The following is a 23971-nucleotide window of genomic DNA, read 5'->3' as shown; positions in this document are numbered from 1 at the left end:
AGACATTAACTGTTCTCCTTTAATCTACCCCCACAGGCTTTTGATAGCTCCTGCCGTGAATTATTACAGCTACTCATTGAAACTGGGAACTGAGAGGGACAGAGAAGAGTGTTGGAAGGTCAAGTGAAAAAAAAAAAAACTTAAGCTTCAGCTTTTAAGCAGCAGACATGGTGCTTAAAGGAGCAGTATTATGTATTTTTCAGGCACATGGTGCCTTTTTTTAGATACGTTACCTTAAGCTTTTAGAAAAATGCTGTTTATATCAAACATAACATGACTAATACTCTGCTTTCAGCACATCATCACAACAATTCTCATTATGCCACTTACAATTCTTAAGTCAGTTTTCCATTTAACAACATAATTTCTGAATTTATATAAAGTATGTAGAAAGAATGTCTTCTCTCAGTGAAGCACTGAATGGATTAAGCATTGATAACTTGATTACATAAACAGTTCATGTAAATTATAATGTGATGCTAATTAGCAACATTGAAATATGTAGAGCATTTCATTGATGTGGCTATTGCTCAAACAGAGCATTCAATTGAACTATAACATATGGTTAGGAGCATGCCATGCTTTTTCAATATGACTGTATTTCAAGTTCAACCCTTTACTCCGCAGTCCCAGGGGGCTCTAGTTTCCAGTGAGAAATTGTCTCATAGTAACATTTAGGATATATGCACAATTGCAAATTCTACAATTTTAATACATATATTACTCATTTTTATTGCATTGCCTAATGTCACAAAAATGCATAAAACCAAAAACTACAACCATATTTTTTCACATGTTGGCCTTTTTGATATACTAATAAAAGAAGACATCAATGAAGCTCTGATTATGACATTTTTCTGAGTTTATCTCCCAAGTGCATTCCTTCCTGTGTCACACTCCTGCAACTTTTGGATTCACTGACTCCAACGCATCGGAATTAAAAAGCTGAATCACCTCTTTGGCATGTCAGCAAGTTTTGCCAAGACCTAGTCATTAACCACTCATTTGGTTCAGGTGTTTTCAAGTAGGAATGGATCCAAAAGTTGCTGAACAGTGGCACCCGAGGACTGGAGTTACTGCACTTTTCTTTATGGAAAAGAAACGTGTATTTTTTGAATGGGAGGCACAAATATCAAGTAGGATTTGTGACCTATGTACACCACTTTAGCTGCATTCAAACAACAAGTTTGATGTCAATTCATTAGATATGTTCCAAATGTAGTTAAAAGAATGAGCAATCATGTTCTAGGTGACACATGGTCACATCGTACCCTCAGTACAGATTCTGTTTCATAAAGGACACCTTGTGGAGTATAGCATGTGAAGAAAGGATGTTAAAAACTCAACTATGAAAGTCAGTGTGATTTATTTATAAGTAGTCTGCCACTAAAACATGACATATTGTGCCCCTAAAAAGGTTGGAGCAATGTATTTAGAGCTAGAGAGTACAACTACTTACCGGCGTCCTTAAAATGCAAAGACACAAAAGAAACCCATAAAACCCATCAGTACTTTATTTGGGTGAGACAAGTTCTGAACTGAGGCCTCCAGCAAGCTCTAATGCAGAAAGTTACTCTGCATGAGCTGTTCACTGACAAAGTTTCCCCACTCAGGCAGGACAGGACAGCGATTATTGGTGCTGGAGAAAGGAGATGAGCCAATGACGGCAGAGGACAGAAGGGCAGGGGGTCTTATGGGGAAGAGAGTCCTTCTGTTTTGTTTTACTACTGCCTCCAGGGGTATAAACCCTTCTCCAAAATACCAAGAAGCATGACAACATGGTAGCAACTGCCACCCAAGTTTAGATCAGACAAAAGGGCTCTTCAGTGCTATGACATGGTGGTTTTGGAAAAGGAAATTATGATCTGTCAAATGTGGAAAAACGGCTTAGTAATACTGCTCAGACTAAAAGGCGACAAGGAGAAAATGAGCCACAAACTGGAAGGAAAACTAAGAAGTGAGAGCTTCTTTCCCAATTCTCAAGCTACCAAAATAGAACAGAGGGTTTAGAGGTTTATGCTCAACATAAAGGTTAAGCAAAACTTAAGCTTTTTTTCACTTCTTGAAAGGCAGAGGCCTCTTAAAGTAATGATATTCTTTTTTTTGTAGAAACTATCCACTTATTTCTATAAAACATAACATCTAAAGTTAAAATCTACACTAAAGTTACATCAGTAGTGAGTATTGAGCAAAGGGAAAGCATGGAAGTGATCAGTACAGGGAGGGAAATGAAAAGAGGAAAATATGGCCACATCGTCGTTCCGCTTATGTAACATGATGCGTTCAAGAAATAAATTAGAGGAACATAATGACAGGAATTGAAGATATCTTTGCCCCGTGCCAGCATCCTCTGACGCAAGTACTTTAAACTCTGACAGAATGCCTCCCAGCACAGTTCAAATGAAAAAAAGTCGGTGTAAGCAACCTAAACTGTGCTATGCAAGGACTATTGGAGGACCAACAAGTAACAAACAGCTGAGGCATCTGGAGAACATGAGCGAAACAACCAAAGCACGACAGAAAGGAAGAATCTGTTCAAGTCTTTATTTAGATAAGAATTTGCAGAAAATCCAGCTCTTAATGATTACAAGTAAAAAAGAAAACCTAAGAAAGTTTTAATGGTTAGGACAAATATTTAAAAGCAGACTTAGAGAAAAACCTTGAAATGTCATCTTGAGATGTTCCACGTCATACATTCAGAGTTAAATAAAAGCAACTCGATTTGAATCTGTCCACAAACACTCAAATTGAAAATGATATGACAAGATAAAAAATATTCACTCCTTCTCTGTAATCACTTTTCTAGTCAGAGAAGTTACTCTGAGATCGCCAGATGTTTCACAACTGTGAACTCTACTTCAATGCCATGGTATTTCATGATGCCTAATATCTCATTTGTGACATTCTTTGTAATATTGGGAGACAAAATAAAGTATGAATGAAGTTAAGCAGTTTAACAGTTTATCATATCTTCAAAATCTGTGTGGTTCAAGTATTTTTTAAAGGTTTTGTTGGGTTTAGTGACCTTTATTTGAAATCTGTTTTACTGAGGCAATTTCTCAACTCTTGCGGGTCACGTATACAGGCCTTTAGTCTTTATATTTTAAACTGTTCATCGTTTTGGCTAGAAGAACTGGATAAGACCGTGGACTGCTTGGGTTCAGAGCAACAGCCGGTCTTGGACTAGGACCAGTGGTGGAAGTGTGCTGACGATTTATTCAAACTCAGTCGGTTGAGGCCACTTTTTACAGAATGGTGTGTTTTGACCGATTTCTGGTGCAGTAAATGGTAAATAAAAAAAACTACAGATGGAGCTTTGAAAACCACTACAAAATGACTGCCAGAGTAGTGAGTGCACTATAAACTTAAAAAGTGGTCAGTTTAAATGTAGCTCTGTTAACACAAAAACAGCAACATGTACAAAACAGCAGCAACTCTCGCCTACAATAAACACCATATGATAATTAAACTTCTGCTTCATTAAAACAGTCAAAGACAACAAAAAGTGGAAAAGCTCAACCAAAGGTCGAAAACAAAAACATAATTTGTCTCTGCAAATTATGACTGAATTGTTGATGCTATCAAAATCTGTCATGCAAAATTCCACCAATTCGTACAATGCATGCACTTCCAACAAGTCATGGACAAAAACTTATAGGTAAAAACTAAACTAAAATAAAATAAACAGCAGATCTTACCTTGGCGACTGCGAGAGTTCATTGTTTCACAGGTTTGATCGATGCACCTTTAGTGGATGTAGCGATCGTCATTTTCTACCCATTGCAGAGGAGACTTCTCAGGACTGCCAAACTGTGAGCAGAAAAACAGGGCAGTGTTTTAGACATTTTCACTTATATTTGTTTGTTGATACACTGTGACAGAATTTTTAATAAATAGTACACCTATAAAAAGTAAATTGCAAGCCTGTTCTATATATCAAGCAAACATGGTTTCATTTTGAAACATCTGGGTTTACTAAAAGTCAGAGTTTGTTATTCTAGCACTCAATTCTGCACTGGCTGTACCACACCCAATAGAGAAAAAGTTTGGTCAAGAAAAGTCTAACATCCTCATGAACAAAATAATTATACATTTATGCAAGTTTCTGTTGAAGCCGTTTTAATCAGCAACGAATTACAAAATAGGATTTATAAAATTTTATGGATTCTGCATCAATTGCATAACCAATAAAGCTTCAGGGGTCAGCTTAGGAGGTCAATGCAGAACTAAAAGGCTCTTATGTGCAGTGGATCGCATAATTAAATCTATAAACAGGCTTTCTGAAGCCTAAGACATCTAATGTTTCAAAATCCCTGACCAAAAAGATGAACAAACGTTTTCATTGAAAACAGACACACAACCACATGATTCTGGCATTCACTGCTTAATTCACTTACAATATATCAAAGAATCTAAAAGTTCAACAGAAATATGTCTAACATCGTTGAAATAGAATTTTATTATTGAATCAGTCCTGCATATTTCTCAGTATATCATCAGCTGGAGAAATAATCTGAGACTTTGAATGAACTTTCATTCTTTTTTCACATCATCTTACATTTCATATTTTTCTTCCAAGGAGCCAGACTTTGTTTTATTTAAAGTGGTCTTAACAGTTCACCAGAAAGCTCTTCACAGGATTTCAGTTTGATGCTCTTTTGCTTATTTATTATAGTTTTTGAGGATTTCAGAGGAATCTGATTATTTAACCACTTGGTTTTCTTTGCTCCTGAGAAAGCATACGCTGACCACATTTTAATTTAACCATTTTTAGAGCAATTAAAGTAATTTCCATAGGTGTTTTCTCTTTTCTTTACCAATTCTTACACTTTAGAAAGTATAAGCTGTGGGCTGGCAGCTCAGTGTTTGTCCTTTTCATGTTGCAGCAGATTGCAGCTCATGTTTGCTGATGCATATGGCAAGAAAAGTTAGTGTTTGGGGATTTTTCTTTCATTTCAGAATTTATTTCTGTGGAAGTTTGCATAGAGGACACTGCATGCACATATCACTGTTGGCCTGTGATGCAGCAGAGAAAAACAGGCTTTGTCAGAGAACGATTCATCACATCTACTTCAAAATTATGTTCAACAGGCCCAAAATATGAGGGGGTTATGTTTACTGTGAGTTATGGTTAATTAATCATGATCGCTGTTTAACTGTATGAATTCAGACTGGATGTTTGATTAAGCACCGACTGCCTGTACAAGACATTTATCAGGCTAACCACAAGACTATGAGCTGCATGAAAACAGATTTTAGCAGTTTGCGGCTGAGACTCTCCCATATGTAGCTGAGCACTAAGTACTGAGTTTCTGTTTTGATTAAATTCTCTTTCAATCCAGTGATAAGTTATTGTTCAGGCATTTTTTTTCTCCAAGTCATGTCTTTATAAAGATAAGAAACGATCTAGAATCAGGTGCAAATGAGGGGAACCTGGTAGAAAAAGCACATTTTGGCCCCAGCCATTTTTTTATCATGGAGTAAACCTTTTAGTGGGAGATTGGGGAAGCGAACATCTGGATATGAGCAACTGGAGCACTGTACCAGGTTCCTAAAGTAGGGATAAGTTTACTTTTATTTTTGATTTATCTGAAAAAGGGACAATACATGAACTGCAACATGATTGGTGGGTTAATCGGCCAATCTAAATTGCTGTGCTGTATGAATGTGTGCAAAGTTGTTTGAGCTGGAGACTGCTGGAGATAGCCACCAACACCTTTCCACAGATAGGCAGGAACAGACAATGCATGAATGGATGCAGTTTAATCAAATCCAAGTATAGTAGAAGTACTTTTTCCAGCACCACTGAGTCATTAAATATGTCTTTGGCATATTGTCAAACTCTCCATTTTGACAGGCTGAGACTTTAAACTGGATGTGGTTCATTGTGTTTCTCTGAAGTAAAATTTCATGATGCTTGACAGAAAAACAGCTCTGAGGACTTCTTAATGGACTTTATTTCCCAGGCACTCCCAAGTGCTGTCGGGAGTAATCTCCATGGCATAAAAATAACGTGCGGTTGGATAGCGAGAAGTAAACAACAATTAAGGACACCCCTTGCAAAGCTTGAGAAATGAATCATTGAAAACGCATGTATGCCAAGTAGACTGCTTCAGCCTCTCAGACTTGATTGTGTATGAATTATTTAGATGGTGAGAGAAGACTGGTTGTGTGCCAACGACTGAATTGTTCTTGATTTTTCTTTTCTGCAAGTAAAAATGGAGAATAGTCAAACTAAAATGAAAGGATAAAGATTCTTCAAAGTAACTATTGATTAAATGCCAAAAATCAAAGTGAAATATGTGATAAAATAATATTACAAAGAGTGATTAACTTTGCTATTTTGGATTTCACAGGATCAATGATGAATTCTCAAGAATCAGTTGATGAGCAAAAAGAAACCAACAGATGGATCTCATACTGAGTTCAAATCAAGAGTTCTTTTCGTGTTCAGACTGATATCTAACAGCTTGCGTCAGCAATCACAACAATCTGCAATGAAAGACAGTTTTAAGAGATAAAAACACTCAATTTCACTACTTCTAATGACCAGAGACTAGTATTCGCAAGATCCATTTATTGTGAGATGGGGAAAAGAATTTAAGTCCAAGACACTGAGACGAGTAAAAAATCAGAAGTATGAATACTATGAGTCCTAATAACAGCAAAAACATTTTAAATATGAGGAAGTGGAATTGTTTTTTTGAGCCTCTCTTGCTGCTTGGGAGCTTAAATGCTGACAGAGGGAATTACATAAAACGACGTGAAGTAAGACATGAGCCGATCTCAGGTTTCTCATCTACAATAAAAAACAACAAAAACTATAGCTACAACATAATCTTATTTAAAACAGAAAAAGAACAATCACTGCAACTTCTGTTGATCTTATAATGTTCTACACAAGCTTATCTTCATACAGAGATGTCTACAGATCCAAGGTAGTACAGCAACTTACATTTAAGTGTTTCGGTGGTGACAGGCAGATTTTGGCAGTAAAACAAAATCCAAATGATATTGATGCACTCATGTCACACAGTGGTGAAGATCTGCTTGTTAAGAAAATCAAATCATCTACTTGCATTTATCTTACTTGGTTTAATCAAAATCTGCTTTGACATTCAAAGTACATTATTTCTAAAATCAGATGAGTGAAAACCATCTGAAGATTCATGTCTGTTCTGGTTACGGTAAAGTGCTAAAACAGGTATGACAGCAGACTGCACAGTCAAGTGAGGAAACCGTCCCCAAACACCAACTGATTTTACAGTGCAAGGGTGGGTTCAAAGTCAGAACAAGGTCTTGGCAAAAACACAAAGGAGCTAAAATGGGTTTATTACTGATGATGTGAAGTCCAACGGGATGGAAGAAGCTGGACGTGGGAGAATGGTTCGCAGCCACGGACTCACTGGATGCCTATAAGGATTGACACAAGGACCCATAAGGCCCCAAATCAGATCAGTTGAGGCTGAGAGCGTCTGTATAGTTGCTCATTGAAAGGTCTGAGACCGTTTTACTGCTTGGATCTTCCTCTCGTCTAATTTTACTGCATATCTGGCCGACGTCCAGTTTCCTTTTCTTCACCAACTCGGATGAAAGCCAAATCCAAAAACCAACAGAAATAAAGGGAATTGGTATCCCACCAGGAAGAGCTGCAGGTATATGACAGACAGCCTAAAGTACTGCGTGTAATCGAGGGACAGACAAACAGAGAGAAAAACAAAAGTACTTTAATATCCCGCATGGTGAGCTGAATTGGAGACCCCGCCAAACTGTTTACAAATTCCTGCTGGGTGACAGAGTCTCGCCACCTTTTTTGTCCCAGAGCACAACACTGGCACTAACGGACCCCATTAGAATTCATTAGTGTGATAACATCAACAAACTGTCCACAAACAAGTAAACCTCCCAAGTGCCAGCTTGGGCCAGACCAAACACAGTGGAACTGAGCTAAATTATGCTGTTAATGGAATTAGAGCACACAAACTGAACTAAGGCAAAATTAGAAAAAAAAATAAGTAAAAATAAATAATACTAAATCAACAAAAGTTGAACTTCATTTTAGTATGTGTGAGAGTTTTAAGCAGAAAAATAGTGGAAATTGTTTGAAGCTTGTACAAACAAAGTACATCTGGGTTAAAATGGGATTATTTGACCAAGTTAAAAACAAAAAGCCTTTTAACCAATTTTACTGTACTGCTCATCACACGTCACAACATCAAATATTTTGTAGGTTATGCTTGCAAAGAATGTCCCAGACTAAAACCAAGTTATTCCAATAAGTTCTTGTGAAGTATCTGAATCTGCAGCTAATTTTGTCCAATAAAATGCACAGCTTCTACCGGAAAGATTTCTATTTAGCAATTAAACATCTGAAAATTTGCTTTCATTAACTGCAAATATTTTACAAACAAATTGTCTAAAAAGAAGGAACAGCCAATGATGAAAAGGGCCAAGAAATGTTATAGCTATAAATCAGAAATGTATTAGTCTAAAATTATGCAGTACATATAATTTCAATAGTTCATCTTGCAGTAAATTTAAGTATCTATAAAATATTCTGCATTTCTGGAGTAACATTGACACTTTTACAATACTGTGATGATAAATTTGATAATGTCAAAATTAACTAAACTGAAATTTGGGCTGGGCGGAGCAATCTCCCCAAGATTGTAGCTCATTGTTTTTTTGAAATTACTTATTCTTTGCTCTCTTTTTTAGCATTTTAAGCTTACATTTAAACTTTAACAGTGGACTGTTTGGGTGTGTAAAGCAGAAAGTGGTTAAATTAGGCCTTCAGATCCTTGATTTTTTTGTGATCCCTGTATAACTCACACAGTGAAGTGAGTTTTTAAAAACCTCCATGACCCAAAACTCTATTTACACATCTATGTTGAGATAAAAATGCAGCAGATCTTGTTTGAACCAAATATCAAATTAGTATGGAGCAGATCTCAAAGAGTGTGTGTGGTGGGTTATGCATTCACCTCAGTTCTGCAAATCAACTCAATAATCACCTAGAGAAATCTTAACAGTTGCACCACAGCTGCAAGGCATACTTCACATTCCAGAAATAGCACCATCACCAGACAAAAATAAGGAAGTGATTTACATGCTCATCAAGGATGTCCTGGAATGCAAATCGCAAACCGCAGTCACGTTAGCACAGACAATTTGTTCCAATATTTTAGTTAAGCATTTTTAAAATATCAAAATTAAGACAGCCAGACATCAGCAAAGGGATTCCTAAAAATCTGTTAGCTGAAAACTTTGATGGATGACACAGCTAATGGATTTTTGTATCTAAAAGATGTGACTTTTAGATACTGAGCAGAAAGTTGGTCTTTCCTGAGTTCCAAACCGTCACTAGTCTGAGTCACAAAAAAACTTTCCAAACAAAACATCAAGGTCTCAACTAATCGTTGACTTAGCTATGCAACTGAAAAATTGTGGCTGCTCTCCTTCGGGTATAGAGTATCAGACAGCAAACATCCGTGTGTGTGCGTGCGTGAGTGTGTGCATACATGCAGAAAGTTTGCTAACTGATTTAATTATCTGTGAAAACGTTCAGATATTTCACCACCTTTATTCTTTACATCTCTGCACACAATCAGAATCAGAGTGTTCTTCAATGAGCCATAACGTCTGAAAATGTTTCTCACTTTAACAAACTGGTGAATTCCTCACACTGGACCCAGTGCAACATTTCTTACAGAGAAACTTGGTACGAACGTCAGTCACAAAAGGTTTGCAGCTAGATCTACAGTTTGTAGCTCACTTTACTGCTTTCTGTCTATTCCTCCAATCTACATCTGTTTGAGCGTAAAAGCAGCATCTGATGCAGTTTAAGTTTTATAAACTATTTGGGTTTGTCCTCGAGCATGATGATGTAATATGTATAAATCATCAACTTGTTTTGCTTCATCTTTGGTCTTCAACTCTCGTTCCTTCAGATCGATCTCCTTGTGACTGTCTGGTAAGTGATGTGTTCCTGTCGTTCTGCAGACCAATGGTCTTTAAATTTTTGTCACATGGACCAAAATCCTCAAGCTAAACAGTAATGTGAGCACAATGGAGTGGACCTGCCTGTTTGCAGCTAAGATTTATGGATTTTTCTGTAGAACATAACCAAATTATTAGGCCTATTTATAGAGCATATCAAACCACATTTCTAAATGCTAAGACTGTTTTTCCTGTATGTTGTGATATTAAGTTGATGATTATCTTATGTGATTTTCATCATCTTAAACTTAGCATTTCATTTTTAATGCATTTTGAGATGTATTTTGTGTTCAGACTTCTAACAGGCTGTTCTACCCATTTTTATTAAGTATTTGTGAATTTGTGAAGAGCACAGAGGTTTGCTGTGGAGTAAAAGCTGCTTGGTTCATGGAGAATTAAAATGAAAGCATAAAGCAAGATTTCTAAAGATCAATACTTTTTGTTGAAGTTCAAATGTTTCATTTTAGATAAATTTCAACTTCTTGCCCTAAAATAAAGAGAACGTTTATATAGTAACTGATTCATTTTTAACTCACCAAAACTGACAAAAAGAACACTTGAAAATCTTCTGAATCGAGTTACTTCTATTAAATAGTTATTTGATTTTCCTATCAATATGAGTGATCAGAATAAAGAGATTAAATAGGGAATCAACAGGTCTAACCTCACAAGGAAACCAGACGTTTGAACTGACCAGGAATATAATTTACTACTTAGATAATATTCCAGATTAAGCTGAAGTTTTGTCTGTGTTTGGATCCAATTACCCTTCATTTGAATCTATAAAACAAACATCTGCAGCCAGTAAAGTAGGACTAACACATCCAGGTCTGCTGTGACTTTTTGTTGCTGTGGGGTCTGGAGTTTATAAGCATGAGTCTGTGAGCATTTTTCCGCTTGTAAAGGGTTAAAGAGGAGCGATAACAGAGCAGAGCCACAGCCCTGTGTTTACACTGCATGAAGGCACAAGTTTACACCCAAAGCTCCGCGACACAAACACAGCTTCCTACCTCACACACAGGCACGGTGGGCAAACATGAAGGAGAAGAAATGCGTGCTGTGAATCCCAAACAACCACTGTCAAATGTCTTTCACAAAGTAGAAGAACCTATGGAGCAGACAGGTCGGGGAAATCTGAAAAAAAAAAAAATGCACATCTCCTAATAAAAAGCGGCGAGCTTCACTAACGCGTTCAATTCAAGCCGAACAGAAAAGCCGCTTCATTTCAGCCGAGCCTTTCTTTGGTTTTTAACTGCAAACATTGCGCAACAATTCTGCCTTCCTTCTGCTGACTTTGAAAGGGCGATGAAAACTTCGAGCGTAAGTCAAAGCGCAGGCGGAGAAAGTGAGCCAGACAGCCGGCTTACAGAGAGACAGCGGCGAGAGCAGGCTGGTTCACGGAGACCGGAACGGGACCGGGACGGGGCGCACCTGGAGGCGGACTGCGCGGCGCTTCCACCCCGCTGCTCTCCTGAAGCATCAACGAAGATATGGGAGCCGTCGGTGTAAAAAAAAATAAATAAATTCAACTCATTCAGACAGCAGTTCCTCCATACTGAATCAATCACGTGTCTGACAGCCTCCAGTGCTTCCGTAGTGGGCGGGGTCCGCGGATAGTTTGGGAGAAAAAATATAACAGGATCCATGAATGAAGGCCGTCAATCTGAGTCTACTCTGGATATGCTTTGTTCTCTGCTTGTTTTGATGTTTGTGAAACAGTAAGATAGCTACAGAACTACTGATTTGAAATTATGTTCAATACCTAAAAGACTTTAACTGCAATAAAAGAGCTCTACTATCTAGGTTAAATTATGAGTAACTATTCTCTAATATCATCATCTTTTTAAACAAAAAATTATGTTCATAAAGAGTCAGATGGATTATACAGATCTAGACATGTTTTGTTGAAGAGACTAAAAAATGCATCCTGTTTTATGGCAGTTGGATTTTATTAAGACACATAAGTTTAAAGAGATAATACATTTAATAAAAATGGCAAAACATAAAGATCGAATGGGATTATTTCAAGGTAGGACATAGCTGGGTTAACCCACCTGTGACTAGAGTCTCTAACCATCAGGCCTGAAGAAGGAATTGATGTAGGCAGAAATGCAGCAGCAGTAAAACACAGATTACATAAACACTGGCACTCATCTGAACACAAAATGGGGCAATTCAGCCTTGTGTAAACGTTCTCTGGATGAAAAAACACACACTGACAGTTTAATAAGTATCCACTCAGCTGAGCCTGTCCACATTCGCAGCAGAAGAAAGCCAACGATGAGACGGTTCGACCCAGCAACACGTTCTGCTGACAACATAATTAGTATTGTTCCAAATTTGCCTACAGCTCTGTAAAACAGGGCAGCTAAAGAGTGTAATCTTGTCTCTGATTTAACACTCCTGCAAACAAATTCCCCGACTGAGTTTGCTGCAAGACTAAAAGTGTTTGTTGGAATATGCACACAGCGAGCTAAACAGTTTCTGAGCACGCATACGAGACTATCTGGTAGATTACAAACTTGTGTGGTCAGGTCATCTCATTTGGGTTGATTAGTTTTACAGGGTAATGTTCTCACTTTTCAGTCGACACTAAAGAGGAACTGTTGCATGTGGATGGTTAGCTGAACATAATCAAATCAATCCATTTTCTGAGTTTGTTTCTCATCCAGCTGGTTTATTTATGGTTTCCTTGTTCTAAACCTATTGTTAAATTCACAGCAACCAGAATTAGCAAGAGACAGTTTCAGACGTTGTCTTCCACATGTTTCGGCCCTAGCGTATTCATGACTTGCACCAACATGTAGTGGAAAGTGTGACTTTTCTCTGGTATCAGGTGATCTGCTGCTTCAAGTTAGAATTGGCTTTAAAATGTCTGACTGCTGTACAAAGGCAAACAAGACAGGTATGTATGTAGCTAATCAGAAAGCCCCGATAACTGACCATGTTTGATTCTGGAGTAGTTCAACCAACACAATGAGAGCTGCATGCCCAAGATTTGAATCATAAACTTTCGTGGCTAAAGTGCTGAGCACAACACAAATTAGCTTTCCTCTATGCTTAATGTGAAGCAAGTATCATCAACACATTACATTCTAATTTGGTTACCCGGTGTATTTGGAGCCCCATCAGAATTTTACTCCAGTTCCATGTGTACTGAGTGGGCTTGTGATCAGATTGGGCTTCTTTTAAATGATTGGGGAAAACCAGTCAGGTCTGGTCAACGTTCTGTTGGAGTTAAAGTCCGAAGGCAGACGGTTTAAAACACCGGAAAAACATAACATTCATTGGGAAAATTTGCATTTTACTCTTTATTTGGAAACCTATTTTAAATGAAGTTCATTTATGAATATTTATGTATACCTTTTGACTCCATTACCTAAATCCAAAAGGTTCCACATTTTGTTTGAAAAGTTAAGTAACATAGATATATGAATACCACCCTGTGATGGACTGATGATGAACTGGTGACCTGTCCCTGGTGTACTCTGCCTCTCAGTCCCTGACAGCTGGAGACAGGCACCAGAATCCTTCCTGACCCCAATGGGACAATGGACGGAAAGAAAGAAAGCAAAATGATTATTTTGGCCAGCAATTAATTTCTATCAGACAAATTCAAAAATCTGGGTTGAGTCCATCAAAACTTCAACTTCATTGCTGTCCTTTACTGAGAGTTGCTCCGAACATAATCAGAGCTACGGCCACAGCTGGTGTGTGTTCACGCCCCTAATGGAGAAGCTTCGAACAGAAGAGAGAGAAATTAGTTAAACTACCAGTTATTATCTTTTATCAATAAATACACAATTTACAATTTTGGTAATAAATCAGCTTTATTATCTGAGGCTTTTTAGCATCCTTGTTTCTCACCTAAATTGTTTGAGTGCCTGAGTCGACCAAGTTCATCAGGAAACACCACTCTGTGCCCCTATTGTAAAACTGCTTTGACAGCAGTGGATGGATTTCCTGCACATTATAACGGGAAGATCCCATTCTTCCAGCAAAGTGATAGCAGAACATACTCCAGAGAGCACAGCATTATTTTTCAGGAGATAAGCCAACGTTAGCACATTTGTGGAAAAACTGTAAGCTAATGCAATGAAAATGGGAAGGGTAGGCTTGAGGTTAGATTCTAGTGTTATGCAAATGCAGCACATCTGATGATAAACAGGGGAAATGATGAAAATTGCAACAAGAGCAAGGATTTGTATCCTAGGAATAATCGAATAATCTTCCTATTTTCCATTATCTTATTTAATTGTAAGATTTCATCCACCCACAGAGAGGGAAAAAAGCTACAATTGAGTGTTTGTGCATTCAGATAACATAATTAGTGCCCAGGGTTTTAGTCCTTTTTGCCCGCCGATTGATTAAATTAAGTTGTACAGCACAGAGATAATTTTCCATCAAGCCAAACAAATCCACCAAGATGCTAAAATGTTGAATTGCAGCTCAATTTTAAACCCAATGTATGATGATGGGTGCAACATAAGAGTAATGCAGTCTTAAAGGAATATAGTGTTTTATATTCTGTAATACAATTTAAGAGTCATGTTGAAATTAAACTGTTATTGCACTTTCAGAAGTAATTCTAACATTTTTCTTATCAAGACGGATGGGAAACTCCTATGTGAGGGGCAATAAGAGCACACAATTACATTAGAAATCCATCAGAAATGTGTGTTGATGGGGTCTGTGGAGTGCATCAAGAACACATTTAAAAACAATGTTGGCCAAAGTGGTCCACAAAGAGTAAAAGCAACAACAAGAAAAACAATTAAATTAATAACTAAACACAAAAAAAAGACATTTCTGAAAAAATTTTAACCGGGCTGCTGAAGTGTGAAGGTCTCATAAAACTCACCGTTCTGATGCTAAAAAGTAGCATCAATGCTAAAGTAAGCTACAAGGTACTCAATATAATGTGGCAAGTCACAAGCTGTGGAGTAACATAGACTTCCGCCATTCAGTAGGTTACAATTAGTGTATAAAATTAGCCAAAATGCTAATGTTAGCCTAAATGCTCCCAGCAACATGTTGGATATCATGTTGTCTGACACTGACTTCCTCCATTCAGTGTGCTAAATATGGTTAATAAATCAAAAATAGCTAAAGAACTAATTTTAGGGAGAAGACTGGGGAAAATGCACGGCCTGTTAATGTTTGTGCTAATGGCAGAGATATTAGTTTGCGTGTTTTTTACCCTGGGTTTTGGCGTTGGATATTTGGTTCCCACAGGAATGAAGAAGGTGTGTGACAAACTATTTCCTGGTAGCGACTGAGACGGAAGTAGCTCTCAGGACAAGAGCACTTCCTCTGAGTATGGTCCTTTTGATGACGCTTTTCTTTTTGAACCTTTCCCGACTGGCGAAGCTCTTCGGGAGCCTTCCCCGCTTGGGGAAGTTTGCTTCTCTGAGTACAATCTTTTTGATTCTTTTCATTTTGATCCTTCATGGGCTGGGAAGCAAACTTCCCCAGCAGTTGCATTAGAAAGCTCAACTTTCGCTTTGACGAAGACATCAATTCAAGATAGTAGTCACGAAGAAAGAGCTGTCCAGACCACTCTCCGAGGGAACGATTTAGCCAATCTTTCTTGTGAAAAAGAGACAGTTGAAACAGAAAACTCAAGTTTTTCTTTGAAGACAGCACTAGAAGACAGTAGCCACAAAAATAGTGGTCCAGACCACTGTCCGAGGGAATGATTTCACCATTTTTCCCTGTGAGAAGGATACAGTTGTGTCAGAAAACTCAAGTCTTGTTTTTTGAAGACGACGGCACTGGAAAACAGTAGCGATGAAGAGAGCACTGTCCTAGAGAACAATTTCTCCAATTGTCCTAAAGATCAAACTTTTCCAGCTGGAGAAATTTATTCTGCAGTAGAGAAAGTTCTCATATTTTTAGCTTTGTTAGGTTTGTGTTCTTAGTTCTTTCTGTTGTATTTTATTTACTTTGGGGGTATTTCCATGCCTTTAATTTTTTCTATATTTTGTCTGTGGACTCGCTTTTTTTGTTGGGAACATCAAGCCAAGTACTGAGCGCTTCCTCGACTGGGGGGGTTCTTCATGAGCCTTTCCCGGCTGGGAAGCAAGCTTCCTCAACTGGGCAAGTTTGCTCAGCTTGAAATGATTATATTAACCTTTTCAAGTAGTATTTTTGGAATTTATTTTGCTGGAGTCTTGGGGAGAAGGTAAACATTTCCATTTCACATATTTCCCTAGTATCTCAATGTCGGTGAGGTCCCACCAAGCCACTTTCTTGTTACTGATTTCTTTTCGGCTAGTATTTTTAAAAGGTACTTATCTTGAGTGTTCAGTTCATTTGATCAATTATTTAGATATATAATTTGAAAGTTGTGCTCAATTTTTAAAACCAAGAAGCTCTATTTTTAAAAAGTTACGGTTTTTCGTCATTAGTGTGTTTAGATTTTCTGTTTTGTCGTTTCTTTAAGCTTCTTTGGTTAATTAACATTTGGTGTTTTAAATTTTACAATTATATTGAGATCAATATGCACAAAATAATGGCTACAAGTCCAGTTAACTCATTTTAACCCTCTCCAGGCAGGTGTTGCAGATTTGCAACAACTTAGACAGTCTTTTCAAGTAATTTGAGCCTGAGAGGGTTAAAACCAGGTATTAAATGGTAAATGGACTGAACTTATATAGAGCTTTTCCAGTCATTTTGACCACTCAAAGCACTTTACACTAGAGTCACATTCATCCATTCACACACACATTCATACATCAATACACAGACTGGTAGGCAATTTAGGGTAAAGTGCCTTGCCCAGAGGCACATCGACATATGGCAGGAGGAAGCTGGAATCGAACTTACAACTTTCCGATTGCAAGACGACAACTCTGCCACACAACCACAGCCGCCCTTTAATTAATGTTTTAGGAGTGACAATTACATTCTGTACATGTAAAGCCCTGACTGAATGAATAATCTTATCATTGTAACCTATTTATGTCAAGTCAACAATGAACAGCTGATAAATTACCGGAATCAACTGGGGTGGCAATTTCGCTCCAACTCTCCTTGTCATTTCTGTAGATATTAATGATGTTTGCACTTATCATCTCTGATGTCCGCTGGACTCTGGGTTGTTCCACGTTAGCTGTTCGGGGTTCCTCTCCATGCTTTCTGAGGGGAATCCGAGCTTTCTCATTTCTCATTGGCTGTTCTCACTACCAGCCAGGGAAAAGCCCACAAGCTGCAATAATCATCCAAGACAATTCAACATGTTGAATTTGTCCGATTTCAGAAGGCCCCAATAAGAATACTCCGTTATATGTGAGAGTTTTCTGACTTTTCAGAATATGTGGCAAATTGTGCATGAAGACACGCAGGCCAATAAGGTCTTCCAACTGAATGAAGATGAAAGTTGGAATGGTTTAGGAGATCATGAATAAAATCCCTGAAGACAGTGTAGAGGAGCTCCAACACTGCTGCCACTGCCTCATATCTCAGCTTTGTCAGAATGCGGCTGTAACATTTTGCTAATGTGGCCTGATCTTTTAACTCTTGGCTGCACCTTCTGATTGAAACATGCCAGGTTGAGGTCCAAGGTGCATTGCCACTGGATCTGTGAGACGTTAGTGGAAATGTGCTGCATATTTAGCCACGTGACTGATTCTGATCTATTGATCTGAAAGGATTACTGTCATGAGAAATATGTGTTTTGTTCCTGGAATCTGTTTTCTTAATGTTTCATTGTGTTTCTGGTTATTCCTTGGTTTTCAGACACTTCCATTTCTTCTTGCATGTTTCTTTTTGGTCTTTTTATTACTTTTTCTAGTTGCAATGGGAAAATAAAAAGAAAACTGTCATCTTTTGAGATAATGACAGACAAACCATTTCTAATCAAGCAAAAATTGTATTATAGTGTGGTAGCACAGTGAAAATTACTTTTTAGATCGGCCACTCGGACCTGTTAGCAGCATTCAAGGAATCCTTCATAATCATCTCAGAAGGTTAGTTCAACAGGACGATAAAACTGATTTACTGAAAGTTTTGCATTACCTTTGACAGTCCATTTTGGATGTAGAGCCCAGGAGTCAAACTCCAGTTTGACATCTAAAAGCTGACCTGCAACTTTTAGATGTGCCTCTGCTGCACCAAACCTGAATAGAATAATTAGGTAATTAGCAAGACTCTGGAGAACTGATCTGCACAGGAAGGAGATGATTAAGCTGCTTTATTTCAGTGTTTTGTACCTGTGGCACATCTAAAAACTGCAGTACCATTGAGGACTGGAGTTTGACTCCCCTGACATAGAGAGGGATGTACAATAAATATATACACAGTCCATAGGATTAGTGCTTTTGTGTAGGCAGGGTTTCATCATGGCAGACCCATTCTCCAGTCTGTTGTAAGTAAAAGAAAAAGCATGCAACAACATAAAAAAAAGTGTTTTAGGATGTAGAATTTTGTATTATTTCACTTTCCTTTTGCCCCTCAACAGGCTTAAAGGAGGCGTAACCAACAGACGACAGCAACTGCTTGCTGTACTGAAGATCCCTCCACCAAAGCTTCAGGTGCAGCGAATGGATAAGGAGGATTATCAGTGTCCAAGGAACAAAACGCCTGGCAATCCTGTTAAACCAAGCCAACCATGGCTGCAGGAGCTCAAATGTGTCCAACTTCAGGGATTCCATTAGTCCCCAGAAAACAGGGGTTGCTTTGAATGTGCCAGGTCATATGTCCAAGTCATACATGTGTCACAAGAGCGATTACATTTAGATAACAATGATCCACGTGATTTGGTTATCTTCCATAGTCATAAAGCAAATCCTTCTTTTAATCAGAAATTGTAAACTGTCAGGTTCTTACTTATTAGATTTAAATGTTTTTCAGCCACATAGTTCTATTTTATTTTCCCTTCATATGTTATGAAAATATTGTATATGTCAAATATGACTTATAGGAAATTTGACTCCACAATTTAGCACCTTGAAATTGGGCCTCTGTCTCTGTACAAAACTTAATATTTCATGGAACCTGAAACAATCAGCTTTGGGTTCCAGACTTCAAACTTGCATAATAATACCCACTTTAAAAACCTGAAAGTGAATTAAATGTGAGCTCAAAGTCCTCCGACTGTATGCTAAACAGAATTCAACTCTAATACTTGAACACACAGGGAAGTTGAGGAATGACAGCCAGGTGGAAAAGGTAATTTCCACACTATGAGTGAGCAGTATTACTGTGGAAACAGTGGATTATCTTCTGTTATATAACTTTGGCTAAATAAGGAGACACATTGTGCTGGTTTTACTCATAGGGAGTAGCTCACTGATGCACGACTTCAGTAATAAAATAAAAACTATTTGAAACCAAGAAAAAAAAAAGAATTATACTTTTGTTCACCTGTTCATCATCCGAAGGTCGGCAGAGAAATACTGTCAGGCCTCGTTTGACGTGATTTGAAGGAATTGAGTTTTTCATGTTGGATTCAGAAACCTCCATAAACATTTAATATTAATCCACACCAGTTGGATGCTCGTTAGACTAAAGGGGGATTCCAAAAATATTTGCAGCAACACTTAAAGAAATATTTTAGACTTTTTTTCAAATTATATAATCTATGCCTTAAATACCTGAACACATCCACATCTAATGGAAACTTAAAGAAACCAATTAACCTATCATGAATATTTTTGGACAGTGGAATAAGCCCAAAGTACCCTGAGATACACAATGCAGGTATGGGGAGGATATGCAAACTCCATGCAGAGGGATTCCAGGCTGAGGAAACAGTGCAGCACATTGAATCACTTAATAGATAGAATACCACCTTTGTTATGCAAATCTCATTTTTTGTTGGGTATCAACAAAAAATGGACATTATTTAACATTTTAGAATCTATTGCTTCACGATTGTAAAAGCTGTCACAGTAAATAAGGTGTTTGGTTTGAGATATGACCTATAAAACTGAGTGCCACTCAAGCAGATTTCATCCAAAGTGTCCCTGCAGGTTCCACCTTTGACGTTGATTAAATAAGTGCTTTAGTTAGCGAAATGAGAACTCAACTTCTACCTGCACTTGTTGTGGAGTGGACCTCGAACAACATAAACTAAGTAATCAGGTGAATGTTGTTTTATTAAAGCGATACATTGATTTAGATCAAATTTCTGAGTGAACAGAATACATGATTGTGAAGTGTCAGTAGTTCTTGTTACAGTTGAGTTTTCTTTGTGTTTCTGTGTTACTCTCATTCATGCATAGGAGCAATTTATGTCAAAAACAAACTTTTAGACTAATATCTCACTGAGACTAATGTGTGTACTGTTGACATACAGTGGATATGAACTTGTACATCTCAAAAAATAAAGTGCAGTATTCTCTCCAGTCATAATGAAAACTGCATTTTCTAGATGCTCATCACACATAAAGTGAAATATCTTAAGCTTTTACATTTTGCAATTTTAAAAGAATGATTCACAGTGAAAGTAAACCCAAAATGTTATCGCCTCAAACCTAGCTTGATTTTCAAATAAAATGCAGAATTCACATTCATTCAGGTTTGTTAAGGGAGTTGCTTGACACAAAAAATGTGACATTTGTAGTCCAGGCCTTGTATTAGTCTGTGTTTCTGGAGTCAATTTCGCTTAACAGTCTTCTCAGGGTTGTGGTTCTCCCTGTTGCTGGTGCACCATTTCCTACCACACGTCTTCCTTACACTCAACTTTTCTGCTAGTAGATACAGAAAGAACTCTGTGACTAACAAGCTTCTTCAGCAATGACCTTTTGTGGCAGTGACCATGACTGTTAAGTCAGCCATTTTCCCTGTCATTGGGTAGTCTACTGACCCACAGTGAGAACCTTTGCAGGTGTTTTGAGTTAATTAGCTGATTAGGGTGTGACATCATGAGTTTCCTTTGACCTTTTTCACACTATTCTAATTTTCTGACACTGAATATCAGGGTTGTTATACTTTTACACATTCACTTTATTTTAGATGGGCTAGTGTATATTTATTTACACATAAATAAAGAATAAAATAGTAGCGGAAGATTGGAATGATTTTATTTTACCTGGCCTGATCATGAAGAAAACAAAGTCTGCAGGAATGAATTGGATGTGTACCTAGTGAGCCTGGAAGTCGCTGTTTGTTGGTTTGTTTTGCAACGTGAGGAGCCAGAAGCACATGTTTTGCCCAGCAGGGTGAGTGGGCCTGGTGGGAGAATAGAGGTCTACATCCTATCATGGCGGAGCTGCTGCAAATTGTTTCCTGGAGACCAGCGGCACACCAAACACCCAGGCCTAATTAGAAGTGTCTAATAAGTCGACCTTCCAGACAAAGTTGTTCAGACCTTTTCAGTGTGTGCGTAGTTCCACACCTGATTTTCAGGGAGAGTTTTAGCACTTCTCCTTCATCCGATCCGACTTCATTCTTCCTCTCAGCCATTGTGGCTGCCTCTGTTTGCTTAAAAGCCAAAACGAAAACAGATTGTGCAAGTTCATCTTTCCACTTCTAAAAATGAAGTGTTATAATCAGCAGAAGCTCTAAACCATTTGTGGCCTTCGATAAACATTTGTGAGCTCCCTGTAAGCCACATGGAAACACCAAGCTGCACGCCAGCTGCTCTGTGCATCCTCATTCATGTCCTTTGAAGTGCCGCCGCCAACCAGCCTGCACAGAAGCAGCCAAGATGGACCAAAGATGCCAAATTACACACCACGTCAATGCCACAGCTATAAAATGTAATGGAGCTTTGAAACAGCAACAATACAGGAGAACGTCTCTGACCAGAATTTTCCCCTCAAGGGCCGTTAGGGTTATTAGATGGGGCACAAACTCATACATCTGGCAAATCCACCATGCTGGCATGTTCAGAGGAAATAGCAGTAGGCACAGCAGTCTCCACAACACAACAGGAACCCTCTTTTCAATTTCCTGCTCCACTTTCCATTCCTGCTTTATTCTATGCAGAGGCCTGCAAATCGGGATTCTCAGAGGAAGAAACCGACATTTAACAGATACGGCACTGCAGAGCTCAAAACAAGGAAATTGATTTTGTCAGAGGCAATATTTGCAATAATGATCTCAATAAAAGCATAGAGGGATTTCAGACATGGATGCAAGGATTGCCTCTGGAGGTGTGCCTCCTAACGCAGCAGTGGCCTCAATCTGGAGCCGAACAACATCCTGTTAGCGGAGCTAACACTTTCTCCGCACGGAAAAGAAAAGGTTTAGAAAGGAAACAGTGATGCTAGCCAATGTCGTTCAGTATGATAGTTGTTTGCAACAGCAGATGATTCCTACTCATAACATGAACATCTGCCAAACTCAGATTTCAACAACTGAAGGGATATATAGATTTGAAAATGGATTTATTGCTTTGCAATCATTTCTATCCACTTGTAGAGATGCAGGATGTTAGCTCTTATTACCTTTTAGTTTGTAATCACCAGTGTTTAATGATGTCACTGTAAAATAGCACATACTTGATTAAAGAATTACATATTTAATCAAAATGAATCAAAAATTCAATCCAATGTTATCTTTGAAGGGATTTTGAAATTTATTTACATAATATTAAGAATAATACATTTATTTATATAGACCTTTGCAATAACTAAAGAGACATTGGGTGAAATGGAATAAAACATCTAAAATACATCAAATTAAACAGGATAAGACACAAAAGATAGTAGAATGAGGTAAAAAGTTAATAATGATTCAAAATAAATAAATGTAAAAATAAAAGACTATTACGGTGCAATATTAATGAACTGAATTTGAATGCTTTTCTAGTCATAAAACCCTTCACACCACAGCCATACTCACCCGAACACACACATTTCATTATTGGACACTTTACTTGTTCTCTGTTACATTTAGATGCAAATTGGCTTTTAAAATGAACAACACATGCTGTTAGAGACATTCTTTTTTGTGATTTGTGTATCAATATTGCAATACAGAACACTGAGCCTGACAGCTATATGCTGCCCATCCTGAAAGCTGAAATTTGACTCCTTCAAACATACTTTGTGAATATAATTGCAGTCTTGTAACCACTTTTCTTTTACATTAAGGTGACAACTTCAACAATTTCGGTATAGCAATAGATGAGATTTTGATTATTATTATTTTTTTAAAACGAATTAACCTGGGTTTGTACATAGCTCAAAGCATTTTCTGAGCAAGTGGATGTTTGTTGCAGGGTGGAAGACTTTTTTGAATCTCCTACCAGAAAAAAAAAAAAAAAAAAACAATGTATCTGTAATTACCACGTCTGTGACAAAACACAGATTTTAATGTTGGCATTTTGAAATAACTTCTTTCCAAAACACCACTTGAAGCCTCAACAATTTTGTGATTTTCATGTTTAGTGTTTGGGCTGCCTGTGGGTTCACTTGGACGTAATGTAACATTACTGCCACAAGGGGGTGGTATGGCACCAGACGTTTGTCAATTGCCATGAACCAGAAGAAAACAAGACAAAGAAACATTTTAAAACAAAATTCATTGAATTCAAAATGTAGATTTTCATCAGATATATAAAATATTAACTTATAATTGACTTTACAATTGTTTTTTGTTTGTTTTTTCTCTCAGTAATTACATGAGGGTTCACACAATGAACACAGTAAGCCATAATAATTGTGCTCAACACTGATGTATCTTAGTATTAGAGCTACATGATATTAGAAAATCTTTCACTGGTAATAATATTGATAAATATTGTGATGGCAATAATATCAGTTTCCTTCCTTGTGTATTTTCTTCTTTCCTCTAGTTCTCATCTGCGTCCATCACTCTGCGACTTTCAGCATTTTGGGAAGTTAGTAATCGGTGTAAACATCTCCTGCCTTAAAACTCTCTCAAAGTGGATAAATATTACACTAACATGAAAAATACAAATTCATCAGACTTGGACTAAATTAGCCAACAGTTATTGTACTCTAAACAGCATTTTCTGATATGAATATTGCACAAACTGATATTTTAATGAAGATATTTT

The 23971-nt window shown here is 37.7% G+C and overlaps 1 protein-coding gene across 2 annotated transcripts in view; it reads right to left on the bottom strand.

Annotated features, from left to right (window-relative positions):
• hdac4 (histone deacetylase 4) overlaps positions 1–11611 on the bottom strand; it is a 116833-nt gene extending 105222 nt beyond the window's left edge. The window contains exons 1-2 of one of the 2 annotated variants that reach the window (XM_055052949.1): positions 11010–11611; positions 3699–3810 (exon numbers count right to left, since the gene is read on the bottom strand). In XM_055052949.1, the coding sequence (XP_054908924.1) occupies positions 3699–3720 (22 nt within the window). In that variant the 5' untranslated portion in view covers positions 3721–3810; positions 11010–11611. The remainder of the gene's footprint in view (positions 1–3698; positions 3811–11009) is intronic. The other variant, XM_055052952.1, reaches the window with a different exon arrangement.
• Positions 11612–23971: the final 12360 nt, after the last annotated feature.

Source organism: Poeciliopsis prolifica, unplaced genomic scaffold (assembly GCF_027474105.1).
Source record: "Poeciliopsis prolifica strain line A6 unplaced genomic scaffold, Auburn_PproV2 SCAFFOLD036, whole genome shotgun sequence".
In the NCBI taxonomy this organism is placed as follows: Eukaryota; Metazoa; Chordata; class Actinopteri; order Cyprinodontiformes; family Poeciliidae; genus Poeciliopsis; species Poeciliopsis prolifica.
This window is presented reverse-complemented; position numbering and strand designations above follow the sequence as displayed.